This window comes from Phyllobates terribilis, unplaced genomic scaffold (genome assembly GCF_046119375.1).
Source record: "Phyllobates terribilis strain yellow unplaced genomic scaffold, ASM4611937v1 Scaffold_1__5_contigs__length_1240528914, whole genome shotgun sequence".
NCBI lineage: Eukaryota > Metazoa > Chordata > Amphibia > Anura > Dendrobatidae > Phyllobates > Phyllobates terribilis.
The window spans coordinates 258213094-258229456 of NW_027362761.1; the positions used below are offsets into that span (position 1 = coordinate 258213094).

The 16363-nt window shown below is 45.0% G+C and overlaps 1 protein-coding gene across 1 annotated transcript; it reads right to left on the minus strand.

Annotated features, from left to right (window-relative positions):
• On the minus strand, positions 1-6322 carry LOC141166743 (olfactory receptor 13G1-like). Its single transcript, XM_073653720.1, has 2 exons — positions 5405-6322; positions 1-21 (listed from the first exon to the last, which is right to left on the minus strand). Exons 1-2 carry the CDS (start codon positions 6320-6322, stop codon positions 1-3), a joined length of 939 nt encoding a protein of 312 aa, XP_073509821.1.
• Between the last annotated feature and the right edge of the window lie 10041 nt (positions 6323-16363).

The following is a 16363-nucleotide window of genomic DNA, read 5'->3' on the forward strand; positions in this document are numbered from 1 at the left end:
CTACAAGACATATGTGGTAGACTGGTCTGATATTGATGTGAATGGTCCCTGTTCCTCCTGCTCTTTCTCCTTTGCCACTACCTCATCCATCATTTATCACCTGAAGCTTTGTTTTAACGGGAGTCATAGAACTGGAATAGTAGCAGGAAAACATCCAGCAATCCTCGGAGGAGGTAGGATATGCGCCAAAACGCTGACCACCTCAGGCCTAGCCGCTACTGCATACATGCGCTTGCATTCCAAGAAAACAAAGCAGATGCTAACTTGTATCATCATCATCATGGTCCTCACCTTGGCACTCTCAACTCCCCTGATGGAGAAGCCAGGGCCCACCGGAGGAGTCTGGTTCTCTGGTGGGCTCGTCCAATGCTGCCCTAAAGCTGGCCTGGCTAAGAAAAGTGTGTGGGGGGATGTTCCAAGGAGAAATAGGGGCGGCTGAGGACCGTTTATGGACACCCGGCTGCCCCCAGGCGGCTGGGGATCATGTGGACACCCGGCCGCGGGGCGGCTGGGGACCGAGTATGGACACCCGGCTGCCCCCTGGCGGCTGGGGACCAAGTGTGGACACCCGGCCGCCGGGCGGCTGGGGACTGAGTATGGATTCCAGGCCGCCAACACAGCCATGATGTGGTGGCCAGATTTCACCTCCACATGCCTAAAAGGCCCAATTTCAAGTGCAAGCAAGCAAGCAGTATGGTATTGCAGCCTGGGGGTGGGTGGGTGGCAGGCTGCATACTTGTGCTTGCATTGCAAGGAATGGGAGAGGTACAATTGAACACTGCCCTGGGACAAGGACTTGAACGGGGATAGTTGCAAGACTGCAACGACAGTTGCTGGGTGGGAGGCATCTTCACATGTACCATGAACAGGGGTTTGGCATGCACACACTACAGCGGAATAGGCTGTCCTTCCCACTAAATGCACTGGGGAGGGCACAGGTAATGTTTTGGTATACGCGCTTAATCTTATGTATAAGGCACACCGGGACAAATAGGGTCGGCTGGGGACTGAGTATGGATACCTCGCTGCCGAAGCAGCCATGAGGTAGTGGCCAGCTTCGGCCTCCTCCAAACTAAAAGGCCCCATTTCAAGTGCAAGCTAGCAGTATGGCATTGCAGCCTGGGGGTGGGTGGGTGGCAGGCTGCACACTTATGCTTGCACTAAAAGAAAACAAAGCAGATGCTAACTTCTATCATCATCATCATGCTCCTCACCTTGGCACTCTCAACTCCCCTGATGGAGAAGCCAGGGCCCACAAGAGGAGTCTGGTTCTCTGGTGGTCTCGTCCATTGCTGCCCTAAAGCAGGCCGGGCTAAGAAAAGTGTGTGGGGGGAAGTTGACAGGAGAAATAGGGGCGGCTGGGGACCGTTTATGGACACCCGGCTGCCCCCAGGCGGCTGGGGACCATGTGTGGACACCCGGCCGCGGAGCGGCTGGGGACCGAGTATGGACACCCGGCCGCCCCCTGGCGGCTGGGGACCGAGTGTGGACACCCGGCCACCGGGCGGCTGGGGACTGAGTATGGATTCCAGGCCACCAACGCAGCCATGACGTGGTGGCCAGATTCCGCCTCCACATGCCTAAAAGGCACAATTTCAAGTGCAAGCAAGCAGTATGGTATTGCAGCCTGGGGGTGGGTGGTTGGCTGCATATTTGCGCTTGCATTGCAAGGGAATGGGGGAGGTACAATTGAACAGTGCCCTGGGCACAGGGATAGTTGCAAGTCTGCATCTTCTGATGCGGCAAGGATGACTTCTGATGGGCACACTTTTAGGCAGTGACCTGGGTGTCAGAGATGCTTCCAGGGGTCTTCCCCATGCTGTTCCCATGTCTTTTCAGCACTGTATGCATGTGTCACACAGCACATGGCCAGATAAGGTTGTAAAATGTTAAAATGACATTTCACGGTGAATGCATTTGTCACGGTTGAAAGCAATACAAAAGTGCAAAAACGCATAAAAAATGCTACTTGTGAACATAGCCCAACGTGTGGAGGAGTATTTTTTTGGGGGGGTTATTTATTTTACCTTATACACAAGTCTTCTTTACCCTGGAAAGGAACTTCCTTAACATATTTCACAGGAAAGCAGTTTTAGTTTCGTTTTTGAACATTTTATTGTGAGCCCTTAAAAGTGGCTTAATACCTCTGACCACGTTGTTGACAACAGTGACCTGGGCGTCAGAAATGCTTCCTGGGGCGATCCCCATGCTGTCCCCATGTCATTTGAGCACTGTCACTATCGTTTTGGGCACTTGTTAGGCTTTTAAAAGACTGCCGGGGGTGCCGCGCCAAAAATGCTCGGGTCTCCCATAGACTAACATTGGGCTCGTTGCTCGGGTCGAGCACCCGAGTATCACGGCGAGCTCAGCCCGAGCTTCGAGCACCCGAGCATTTTAGTGCTCGCTCAACACTAGTCTCCATCCATTGGATTCACTGAAGTGGAAGAGGTTTTAGTCTCCATGCATTTCTATAGTTATACTGCAGTGAAATTGAGCATTTGGTTCAGATATTATTCTCCCCAAACGGGTACACAAACATGGTAAACTCTAAATTGATTTTCAATAAACAACCATCAGCCACCCCATCAAACACCTCTGCTGCTCTTCCTCCTCTTCTGTTACTGTGCCAGGTTGTGTCACACAGGTGTCCGACAGAACCAGCTGTATACCCGCTGCAGTTAGGCTGACAGCCCGTCAGCTGTAAGTGAAGCGGACTTGCCTGCTGTGTTTGTTTCTCTGAGCACACCACACATTTCTCAATCCACCGTAACATCTCCGCCTGCACCTCACTCACTGTCTATCAATTTGTCCATTTCACCGTACTCTGCCCTCTCTCAGCACTGCAGCCAGCCCTCAATCCCGCTGTTGTGGTCACGTAAAAGATTGTTTCACCCTACACATGACAAAGCTAAGAGGTTGAACTCCACCATCTCCAATATGTTGGCCATGGAAATGGTGGTCTTAGGCCCTATTTTTTTAAATGTAAACACTTCCGATTGAGTCTGCATCTCTTGGGTTGGCTGTAGTGACACAGGTATGGGTATGTGTTAAACTACTTGCAGTCTGATTACATTGATGCCACTTCGGTGCCGTTAGGCCCTCATTTAGGGCAATGTGAATACTCCTGGTTAGGTCTCCATCTCCTGTGTTGGCTGTACTGGAAGAGGTATGGCTCTTATTTACACTATTTCTACAGTAATGAAATTGATGCCACTTTGCTGGCGTCTGCCACTCATTTTTTTAAATGTGGGGAATCCTGATTGGGTCTCCATCTATTGAGTTGGCTGTAATTGAACCTTCCTGTTCTGCAGTCTAAGTTGTGTAAGGTGGCGTACCAGTCCTTGCTGCACTCCTGATACAGACTCTGCCTGCTGCACTCCTGATACAGACTCTGCCTGCTGCACTCTGATACAGACTCTGCCTGCTGCACTCCTGATACAGACTCTGCCTGCTGCACTCCTGATACAGACTCTGCCTGCTGCACTCCTGATACAGACTCTGCCTGCTGCACTCTTAAACAGACTCTGCCTGCTGCACTCCTGATACAGACTCTGCCTGCTGCACTCCTGATGCAGACTCTGCCTGCTGCACTCCTGATGCAGACTCTGCCTGCTGCACTCCTGATGCAGACTCTGCCTGCTGCACTCCGGATGCAGACTCTGCCTGCTGCACTCCTTATACAGACTCCGTCTGCTGCTCTCCTGATTCAGACTCCGCCTGCTGCACTCCTGATACAGACTCCGCCTGCTGCACTCCTGATACAGACTCCGTCTGCTGCACTCCTGATACAGACTCCGCCTGATGCACTCCTGATATAGACTCTGCCTGCTGAACTCTGATGCAGACTCTGTCTGTTGCACTCCTGTACAGACTCTGCCTGCTGCACTCATGATACAGACTCCGTCTGCTGCACTCCTGATACAGACTCTGCCTGCTGCACTCCTGATAGAGACTCTGCCTGCTGCACTCTGATACAGACTCCACCTTCTGCACTCCTGATATAGACTCTGCCTGCTGAACTCTGATGCAGACTCTGCCTGCTGCACTCCTGATACAGACTCTGCCTGCTGCACTCCTGATACAGACTCTGCCTGCTGCACTTCTGATACAGACTCTGCCTGCTGCACTCCTGATACAGACTCTGCCTGCTGCACTCCTGATACAGACTCTGCCTGCTGCACTCTGATACAGACTTTGCCTGCTGCACTCTGATACAGATTCTGCCTGCTGCACTCCTGATACAGACTCTACCTGCTGCACTCTGATACAGACTCTGCCTGTTGCACCATCTAGTCTGTCCTACTGGGTCCAGCTGCTGCGCATCTGTTGGTCTGTCCTGCAGTGGTACCTGGCATTCATCGGGAGCCAAATCTAACCTCACAATCAGAGGCTCTAGTGAACAGTCCGGTGCTCGCTTAGTCACGCCCCTCCAGGCTCTCCGGTGTCCGTGGCACAGTGGTTCCACAAACCACATCCATGACAGTGTGCCCTCGCAGGCAGGGTCCTCTCTCCTGTTGTACCAGTCGCTGACCCCTTTTGACTTGTAAAGCACAACTGAATAAATGTCGCTGTCACAGTAATAATAATTATAGTTCTTGTACTCTGGGTCAATTGATGGCACTTCCCTGGTTTCTATGCCTAATTTGATGTGTTTTGGTCCTGTTTCTAGGTGTTGTATATACATTTTTTTGTCCCCCCCATTGACTCCTATGGGATTCGGAAATGTTTGACGAACATTCGGCGAATAAATTCAGCGAATATCAATTTGTTCGGCAAACTTTTCCGAACCGAACATTGAAATGTTCGCTCATGCCTATTCTTTATACTCTAATCCTGTGCTTTCTGCCCTGACCGGATTGTCTGACAACAACTTTGCCTTCATCTTCCTGTACCTCATACCTGTGTCTCTAACCCGCCTGTCAGGTGCTGTAGACCCAGAGGCTTCCCGGGAGTGGTACCTGATGACTACCTGTGGCCAAGCCTATCCTGACTATCAGAGGCTCTAGTGAATACCAGGTAGTCACTTAGTTATGCTCCTCCACGGTAAGCCTGGTACGTGACGCAGTGGGTCCACACCCACTAGCGTTATACTGCATACCTGACAGCGTGAATCCCTACACAGTAAAGCCACAGACTCTTCCAAAAGAAAGAGAAATTCATCTACAGACAGTTGTTTTACAATTGCTTCTCCTTGTCCGTACAAAGCAGATTCTCCTTGACATGATGAGTTGCCATCGGCTAGATTAACTATAAACACTGTAATGCGCTGGTTAGATATTTCAAACTAAAGATGTACTGTAAAATAAATAATATTAAATAAAAAATACACAATAAAAATGAATAAAACACTGAGTCATTAGATGCTACTCATTTGTTATGTCATATTTTTATTCGTATGCTGTACCAGTCTCTTAATAGTCCTTTTAAATGCATCTTTCACTTCTTTATTCCTTAGGCTATATATTATAGGGTTCAGTGTTGGTGTTATTACAGCATATAAAGCAGACACTATTTTGTCTTTTTCTAAAGAGAGACTAGAGCGAGGTCTTATGTAGGTGAAAATAACAGCCCCATAATACATGGATATAATTATTATGTGGGAAGCACAAGTGGAAAAGGCTTTTCGTTTTCCTTCAGCAGACCGTATTTTTAGTATTGTGTTAATTATAAATACGTAAGAAATACAGGTTAGGCAAAAACAGCAAATGCCAAGGATGAAATCAGCAGTAAATACCACAATCTCATTTATGTATGTGTCTCCACATGCAAGTTTCAGCAAAGGCATTATCTCACAAAAAAAATGATTAATCTTATTATCACCACAGTATGGAAGCCGAAAGGTGCAATATGTATGTGTCATTGAATTCAGAGAACCAAGAATAGTGATAGTAATTGCTATATGGATACAAACTTTATGATTGATTATGGTTGTGTAACGCAATGGATTTCGGATTGCAATGTATCGGTCATAAGCCATAACGGTAAGCAGCAAAAGCTCGATACCCATGGACCAAGTGAAGAAGAATAACTGAGCAACACATCCATAGTATGAAATCATCTTTGATTTTGTCACATAGTCTGTTAGAATTTTAGGAACGGTGGCTGATGTACAACATATGTCAAGAAATGACAAAAATCCTAAGAAGAAGTACATTGGAGTGTTAAGACCAGAGTCAAAAATGGAGAGCAGAAAGATAATTAAATTACCCATCAAAGCCACTGTGTAAATGATCAAGAACAAAATGAAAATGATTGTTTCCAATTTTGGATTAGTAGACAAACCTAATATAATAAATTCAGAGACTAAGGAAATATTGGTCATCCTTTCACAGTGCCCTTAATTCTGTTATGAAACTAATATAAAGACACAGATCAAACAATTTCCTTTATTAGGGTAACTAAAATAAAAATACATTTGATTACTTAATTAAGTAAACATAAATATAAGTGAACAAAGAATGATAATTATATTAATGTAAGTTATTTAATAAAGAATAAAGTTATGAAATATTATGCAAAACCATCTGAACCAAATTACTTTGGTTGTTTATTATTGTTGAACTGAACTTTCTAAGTTTCTTCATTAGCTACTGTGAATGATTAAAAAACTATATTTTTCCATTTTGTGTTTCTAAATTTACAATAGTGGAAGACAAACAAGTAGAAACATCAAAATATACAAAGACAAACCTTAGACAAACTACAGATAAGATGATCTTTAAAAATTAGAGCTAATTTTGTTCAAGTAGGAAACATTACTGATCTTAATTTGTATCATATACTGTGGATATTTTTCAGACAAAATTTCTTGAAGTCAGGCAAACAGCTGCTAACCTTTTATATATTATTATTATATTGGATCATAATTTGATAAAGCTGTGGGGTTGTCCAGGCAAAAGGTGCTCATTAACTGGGGGTTTGGATTCTGATCAAATAAAATTTAATAGAAAAGAGCTTGTAAGCACTGTGCTTGTCTGGCCACAATTGTTAGCTTGCAGCCGTGATCAGTAACTCAGACAAAAGCTATACACAATAAATCAGTAAAATGTACATAGCAAGGGATTGGTGCATATTTTTATTAAGAAGCAAATTGGCACATCTTGCAAAATGGGAATAACCTTTAAAGGATATATGTCGCCAGTTTTTGCAACCTAATCTGAGAGCATCAAAATGTAGAGACAGAGACCCTGATTCAGCGATGGCCACCTGCTTGCTGTTGTTTTTATACAATCACTGTTTTAACAGCAGAAAAGTATCACTAGAGGATTAATAAACCTGCTGCCAGGTAGTTCTTCATATTCATGAGCTCTGTATAAACCCACCCACACCACTGACTGACAGCTTTCTGCCTTTGCACAGTTTACATAGAAAGCTGCTAATCAGTGGTGTGGGCGGAATTATACAGAGCTCAGCATGCAGAGAACTGGTAAATCTTCAGCAAATAATGTGGTTATTTTATCAATACAACACAGCCTAGTAAGTGATACATCACTGGAATCAAATTCTGTCCCTATTTTATGCTGATCTCAGATGGGGAAGCAAAAACCTGGTGACAGATTCCCTTTAATGTCCCCCCTCTACAGCTTGAAAAAATGGGCCCCAGCTTCTCTTTCACATTTAATTTACACTTTTCTTTAACGCACCAAAGCAGCTTTTTTTATTACACTGCTCAAGTGGCATCAATAACGTAAGTTCCCTGCCCTAGTAACATACTTACCAGCAACTTCTGACTGACCAGAAGACAGAGGTAATGGTCACAAGCTATCAGTGTTCAATGTAAGTGTTTGAGAGTCTTGTTCTAGCTCTCATAGACTTACATTGAGAAGTGACATCTAGCTCGCCGAGCAAATACTGGACAGATATCGCAGGTCACAATGTGCAGGAGATGTCCAGAGTGGTGCTGATAACTTTAGAAGATGGCGTCTGGTGGGTATAATACTAGGTGCAGGAAACACCACTTCATCACTGCAATAAAAAAAAATGCTGGAGTGGTGCTTTAAATGTAAACCAAATTTCTTCTGCTGGTCTTTGTTAGGCAGATGACATACAGGTGCATCTCACAAAATTGGAATATCATCAAAAAGTTAATTTATTTCAGTTGTTCAATACAAAAAGTGAAACTCCTATATTATATAGAGTAATTTCAAACAGAGTGATCTATTTCAAGCGTTTATGATTATGGCTTACAGCCAATGAAAGCACAAAAATCATAATCTCAGTAAACTAGAATAATTAACACGAAACACCTGCAAAGGCTTCCTACGCATTTTAAAAGGTCCATTAGTCTGTTTCGGTAGGCTTCACAATCATGAGGAAGACTGCTGACTTGACAGATGTCCAGAAGGCAGTCATTCACACACTCCACAAGGTCCCAGAGTTCCAATTTTCATTTGGAAATCAAGGTCCCAGAGTCTGGAGGAAGAGTGGAGAGGCACATAATCCAAGCTGCTTGAGGTCTAGTGTGAAGTTTCCACAATAAGTGATGGTTTGGGGAGCCATGTCATCTGGTGGTGTAGGTCCACTATATTTTATCAAGACCAAAGTCAGCGCAGCCGTCTTCCAGGAAGTTTTAGATCACTTCATGCTTCCCTCTGCCGACAAGCTTTTTGGAGATGGAAATTTCATTCTCCAGCAGGACTTGGCACCTGTCCACACTGCCAAAAGTACCAATACCTGGTTTAAAAACAACAGTATCACTGTGCTTGTTTGGCCAGCAAACTCGCCTGACCTTAACCCTATAGAGAATCTATTGGGTATTGTCAGGAGGAAGATGAGAGACACCAGACCCAAAAATGCAGACGAGCTGAAGGCTGCTATCAAAGCAACCTGGGCTTCCACAACACCTCTGCAGTGCCACAGGCTGATCGCCTCCATTCCACGCCGCATTGATGTAGCAACATTTCGGATTTTAAAATCATTTTTCAAGCTGTTGTTATAAAGTATTCTAATTTACTGAGATAATGACTTTTGTGTTTTCATTGGCTGTAAACCATAATCATCAACATTAACAGAAATAAACACTTGAAAAAGATCACTCTGTTTGTAATTACTCTATGTAATGTATAAGTTTCACTGTTTATATTGTAGAACTTAAATAAATTAACTTTTTGATGATATTCTAATTTTGTAAGATGCACCTGTATCTCGTACAGTTGGGGAAAAAAAGTATTTAGTCAGCCACCAATTGTGCAAGTTCTCCCACTGAAAAAGATGAGAGAGGCCTGTAATTGACATCATAGGTAGACCTCAACTATGAGAGACAAAATGAGAAAACTAATCCTGAAAATCACATTGTCTGATTTGGAAAGACATTTTTTTCAAATTTTGGTGGAAAATAAGCATTTGGTCAATTACAAACAAGCAAGATGTCTGGGTCTCGCAGACTGTAACTTCTTTTTTAAGAGGCTCCTCAGTCCTCCACTCATTACCTGTAATACTGGCACCTGTTTGAACTTGTTATCAGTATAAAAGACACCTGTCCGCAACCTCAAACAGTCACACTCCAAACTCCACTATGGTGAAGACCAAAGAGCTGTCGAAGGACACCAGAAACAAAATTGTAGCCCTGCACCAGGCTGGGAAGACTGAATCTGCAATATGCAAGCAGCTTGGTGTGAAGAAATCAACTGTGGGAGCAATAATTAGAAAATGGAAGACATACTAGACCACTGATAATCTCCCTCAATCTGGGGCTCCACACAAAATCTCACCCCGTGGTGTCAAAATGATCTCAAGAATGGTGAGAAAAAATCCCAGAATCACATGGGAGGAACTAGTGAATGACCTTCAGAAAGCTGGGACCAATGTTACACAGGCTACCATTAGTAACACCTACGCCGCCAGGGACTCAGATCCTGCAGTGCCAGACGTGTCCCCCTGCTTAAGTCAGTACATGTCCGGGCCCGTCTGAAGTTTGCTACAGAGCATTTGGATGATCCAGAAGAGTATTGGGAGAATGTCATATGCTCAGATGAAACCAAAGTAGAACTGTTTGGTAAGAACACAACTCGTCGTGTTTGGAGGAGAAAGAATGCTGAGTTGCATCCAAAAAACACCATACCTACTGTGAAGCATGGGGGTGGAAACATCATGCATTGGGGTTGTTTCTCTGCCAAGGGACCAGGACGACTGATCCGTGTACATGAAAGAATGAATGGGGCTATGTATTGTGAGATTTTGAGTGCAAACCTCCTTCCATCAGCAAGGGCATTGAAGATGAAACGTGGCTGGGTCTTTCTGCATGAAAATGATCCCAAGCACACCGCCAGGGCAACGAAGGAGTGGCTTCTTAAGAAACATTTCAAGGTCCGGGAGTGGCCTAGACAGTCTCTAGATCTAAACCCTATAGAAAAGCTTTGGAGGGAGTTGAAAGTCCGTGTTGCCCAGCGACAACCCCAAAACATCACTCCTCTAGAGGAGATCTGCATGGAGGAATGGGCCAACATACCAGGAACAGTGTGTACCAACCTTGTGAAGACTTACAGAAAACGTTTGACCTCTGTCATTGCCAACAAAGGATATATAACAAAGTATTGAGATGAACTTTTGTAATTGACCAAATGCTTATTTTCCACCAAAATTTGAAAAACATTTCTTTCCAAATCAGACCATGTGATTTTCAGGATTTGTTTTCTCATTTTGTCTCTCATAGTTGAGGTCTACCTATGATGTCAACTACATGCCTCTCTCATCTTTTTAAGTGGGGGAACTTGCATAATTGGTGGCTGACTAAATACTTTTTTTCCCCACTGTATTGCTGAAAAATGCAGCTTTGTAAGTGCTATTTCATCTCATTTGTGGTCGGTGTGAAAATATATTTTTCTTTTCAATTTTGCTTATTTACACGATCACTAAGTTCTGCTTACTGTCCCTGTTTGCAGATTACACAAACAACTTGGATAATTGTGTTTTACGCAAATCTTTCTATTAGTTTATTAATTCTATAAATTTGTTTTGTAATGTTGTAAAAATGTTTAATAAAAAACAAACAATACAATAAAATAAAAAAACATCTGGGGATACAATATTCGTATACCACAATATTCCTTATAGAGGGTTATTTCTTATTCCCTTCTTAATAGAAAGTGAATTATGGTCCTGGGAACGGGTCTGCATGTGCGGAAGGGGCTCATGAGCTGAGCTCCCACCACGCACCGCTGATGCCTGTGTTACATAACTGGCATCTGTCTCTAACAGTCACAGCCAGAGTCTAGCTTCAGCCGCAGCTGTTAACCATTTAGATGCCATGTCCCTCTCTAAGACTCCTGAAAAGGCTAAAAAAGTAATATAAAAAATATATAAAATTCAAACGACTGCACTTTAAAAGTATGATCTGTCAAAATATTGAAATTATTAACGCCTATGGTAAACACCGCAAAGAGGAAAAATATACTGTATCAATGCCAGAATTGCATTTATTTTGTCTACTCGCATGTCTAAAAATAGTAATAATGAACAATCAAAACAATGTATGCACACTAAATTTGTGTCAATGCAAATGTCAGCTCAATGCACAAAAAAACAAGCCCTTACTTAGTTCAATCAAGAGAAAAAGTAAAAATGCTATGGATCGTGGAAGGTGGCAATACACAATTTTGTTTTTCTCACAATACTCTGAATTTTTCCATCACTTAAAAAGAATAAAATAGACTGTAATTTCAGCAGACAACCATGTTTCCAGATAATTTTTTACCTCACATTGAATGATGTAAAAAAAAAATGGTGGAATTGCAAAACTACGGCTTTTTTTTTCCTGCAAAAAAGTCAAGCCCTCATATGTCTATATTGACAAAAAAAAGTTATGGCTCTTTAAAGAAGATGAAAAAAAACAAAAGTGCAAAAATGAAAAATTCCTTGGTCCTTAAAGTGTTAATAAAACCTAAGACAGAGATGAATTATATATAGAACATATATTTTAGAGACATAAAAGATGTATCACGTTAAACAGGAATAAACAAAAAGGTAGAAGAAAAATGTGTTGATAGGAAGACAATGTCATATGAAAATCTAAAAACATTGCCTTTTTATGATTTACACAATCCAATGCAACAATAATAATGACATGCCAAAAACATTTACCAAGGTGAACTTCATCATAGGACGCACATATTTTTACATTATACAACAAATTTGTAACTATTTTTCTTTTGAAGATTTAGTAATAACACTTTTATCTTAGTAATTGTTTCCAGCAATAGATTGAAGAGCAAAATCTGTTATCATTTAAGTATAAAATATGGGGGTAGCCAAGGAGGATTCCAAAGTATGCATTAAAATAATATTACAGTCCTCTGATAATACCTTGTGTGTTGATTGAACAATTGCATTGGTGACAGAGCACACAGCAAAATAACAATGTTATTTATTTGATAGGTATAAAACGTTTAGAGATTGTGAAGAGGGAATAGGAAGATTAGGCATACACAAATGACCTACTATTTCAAGATATTATTACAAAAGGGATTAATTTATGCTATTAGCTTCCAATCTCATGTACAGAAGCAAACGAACAAATTAACTAATGAAAATAAGATTTTAAAACACAAAAAGAAAGATTAAAAATGAAGTAAAAATACCAAGTTCTCAGTGGTTGGCTATTACTGACATTATAATATACATTTTATGAACACAAGTATTAGTGACTCGCCCCCTGGGCCGTGGGGCACTCGGATCCGGGCAACAGGGCAATAATGGGGGTAGTAGTGGCAACCCGGTCCGTGGCTCAGGGTGGTCAGACCAGTGGCAGTCTACTATATGTTTTGCAATGTCCGACTACGCCACCCGTGGATTGCGGTCAGGGCTAACCACCGCTGCAGTGCAGACCGCTGGGGCAGATGTAAATGTGCAGCACTGAATAGTACAACTCCCCACGGGAGGAGTATGGCCCCAGGGCAGTATATAGATGGATGATGGAGGGGATGATTCCGGTCGCAATAGCTAGGAGACGGAGGCCTCTTAAACAGTTCAGGGTCTTTATTAGAACAGGTGAGTCGACCCAAAAACAGTCCCGGCTAGGAGGGGGCCTGGATGTCTGAGAACAAGTGGGAAGCTGGCCGTGATCAGGGTGAGGGTGTAGGCCTACCGTGCTCTCTGCGCTCTTTCTGGCTATTTCCCTCCTCGTGGTGTAATAGCCCACGTTCCTGAGCTCGCCGTGTCTTCTCGCCCGTATGGCTTGCAACTTGGGTCCCTTTCTACTCCCGGCCTGGTACGGCTTTGCTGGTCCCTTCTGCTGTGGCGGAACCTCCGGGCTTCTTAGGCCAAGGAACATACAATCCCCTGCGGACTGGTTATTTGCTGTAGGACTTGGAACCCTCACAGCCTCAGACACCAAAGTCTGGTAGATTAGTTTCTCTATCTGCCAGGACAGGCTCACTTCGCCTCTTGCCCCTGGCTCGTGGCTCTCCTACTGCCACACGGCCTCTTAGGCTGCAACACAACTGTCTGTCCCTGCTCTGGGACACCTCTCACTTCAGAGACAGGTTGTCCAGTCCTTTCTAACCCTGCCCCGAGTTCCAGCTTTTATAGGGGCAGCCTGCTCCCCCTACTGGCCTGGGACAGGAGGTGCTGCATGCTAATGGTCCCTGACCAGAGAACCCCCCCCCCTTGCTCTCAGACACAGCTTTATTATACATTTGTGGCATCGAGGCCAGGGTGACACATTCCCCCCTAGTAAAATTTACTACTCTGGGACTAAACAAGAAACAGAGTAATATGCATGACCATAAAAACATTATAAGGCAGGTAGAAGCAAACAACGCACAGGTTGAGTTCTTAAGGTCACAGTGTGGTCTGTGACCGGGTGTCCATTTCACCAACAACAACGGGGAGCTCTAACCAGGTGGGGTCTGCCGTAGCCCCAAGTCCTTGACACTCCTTATTCATTCCGCTGGTTAAGCTCCAAACATATGTACAGGGAAGTCCCGTTACTCACAGTTCATAACCTGTTAGTCCATGTTTTAACTGAAAGAAACTAAGAAAACGCGTAGTTACTGGTCATGCAATTATATCTTGAACAATTCAACATTTTACAGGATATTTACATTTGCTATTACACTCTACACTCTCCAGCGAGCTGGTATTTGCCCCTTAGTGCTTCGGGTTGACCTACGTAACCCACTGTCTGGTGGTGGTCTATCCCGGCTTTTCTCACTAGCGCTCGGGGAGCAGTCACTGACTAGACTTACTGGCAGGGCAGGCAGCTGTCTGCGGGTCCTTTGGCTTACCGCAGGCATGGCAGGCTCACTGTCAGCAGAGGGTTGACTCTCCTGGGCTGCTGGTACAGGCTCTTCTGCCTCTGGGGCTGCTTGTTCTTTTTCACCTTCCTGCTCTGGTGTAGGTTGTTGCTGAATTGATTGCAGGAAATGCAGAATGTCATCGTTTATTCGAGTCCAGGACTGAGGGAACTCCCCAAGAACTGTGCTGATCATCTCTTCCTTGTCCTCTGTGGGTTCAAGGTCACTTTAATCCTCTTCTGCACTTTGTAGTTGCTCGGGGCACGTTTTTAGGTGGTCTCTGGAGACGGTACTAGTGGTTTCTCCTCCATCCTTGGTGATTACGCACACCTTCGGGTTGTCGTGATCAGACTGCAGTACGGTGTAGGGTTACCTTTCCCACTGATCGTCCAGCTTGTGTAGCCTTCTCTTTCGCTTCAGGACCTGCTCACCAGGTTCTAGGGGACCAGCAGGGGCGTGTTGGTTGAAGAGTCTCTCTTGCCTTTCTCTCACCTGGGCCAGGCTCTTCTCCACACTCTCCTGTACCTTCTTGTACTGCAGTCGCCTTTCCATATCCCAGTCCGCATCTGGGGAGGTGTCCTTGGGTGTTAGGACTCCCATCTCCAGGTTTATGGGCAGCTTACCTGGTCTGGCTCGCATCAGGTAAGCCGGGGTGCAGTTTGTAGCATTCACTGGGATATGGTTGTACAAGTCTATCAGGTCCGGCAGTTTTTCTGGCCACAGGCTGCGTTCCTCCAGGGGCAACGTCTTCAGGAGATCCATGACTATATTGTTCATTTTCTCACACATCCCGTTGGTTTGTGGGTGGTAAGGCGTTGTCCGAATCTTCTTACAGCCATAGAGGTTGCAGAACTCTTGAAAGATTTCAGCCTCGAACGAAGGACCCTGGTCTGTCAGGACTTGTTCCGGATACCCGTGTGGGCGGCAGAAGTATTGCTGGAAGGCTCTGGCCGCCGTTTGAGCTGTCAAGTCTTTTACACGGACCTCCACTAGAAATCGGGAATAGTGGTCCACGATTGTCAGGGCATAAACATATCCTGACCGGCTTGGAGCCAATTTGACGTGGTCCAGAGCTACCAGCTCAAGAGGCTGCTGGGTGACGATGGGCCTCAAGGGTGTCTTCTGGCTGGTGCGGTCCTTCCTCCTTAGATTACAAGGGCCACAGTCTCTGCACCACTTCTCTACATTCCCTCTCATGCCGATCCAGATGAACTGTTCTCTTAGCAGGAACTCCAGTTTCTTCCAGCCGAAGTGCCCCGCTCTGTCATGGTAAGCCTCCAGGACCATAGCTGCATCTCGCCTTGGGACCACGACTTGCCAGGTCAGCTCGTGCGTCCGGTGGTTGACGAGTCTTCTGCACAGCTTACCTTCATAGAGGAACAGCCTGCTCCTCTCTTTCCATAGCTGCTTGGCTTCCTCTGGAGCATCCGGAACTAGACGGGCGTCTTCTCGGGTCAACAGGTCTTTCACCATGCAGATTGCAGGGTCACTATCTTGGGTCTCAGCCCAGCTGTGGTGAGGTAGGGGATTGATCATGATGGTTGTTAAGTCTTCCTCCTTCACGCGGTGGGAGTATTGAGTGGCTCCATACCGGTGAAACGCAGGGAGTTCTACCTCCTCCAGCTCTTCTGGGTCTTCGCCTCCGTCGGGTAAGTGAGGCATTCTTGATAGGGCGTCAGCGTTGGCATTGGTTCTGCCTGCCCGGTACTTGATCGTGAAGTCATAATTCGAGAGTCGAGCCATCCACCGCTGCTCTAGGGCACCTAGTCTTGCATTGTCCAGGTGTGTCAACGGGTTGTTGTCCGTGTACACGGTGAACTTTGCGGAGGCCAGGTAATGCTTAAACCGTTCTGTGACGGCCCACACCACTGCCAAGAATTCTAGCTTGAAGGAGCTGTAATTCTCCGGGTTTCTTTCAGTGGGCCTCAGCTTCCGGCTGGCATAAGCGATCACCCTTTCTCTGCCCTGTTGGTTTTGTGACAGTACGGCTCCCAGCCCCACATTACTGGGGTCTGTGTGGAGGATAAAAGGCTGGCCATAATCGGGGTAGGCCAGGATCTCATCCTCCTTGAGGGCCATCTTCAACTGGCAGAAGGACTCCTCTTCCAGCTTGTCCCACTTGAAGGGTGGCT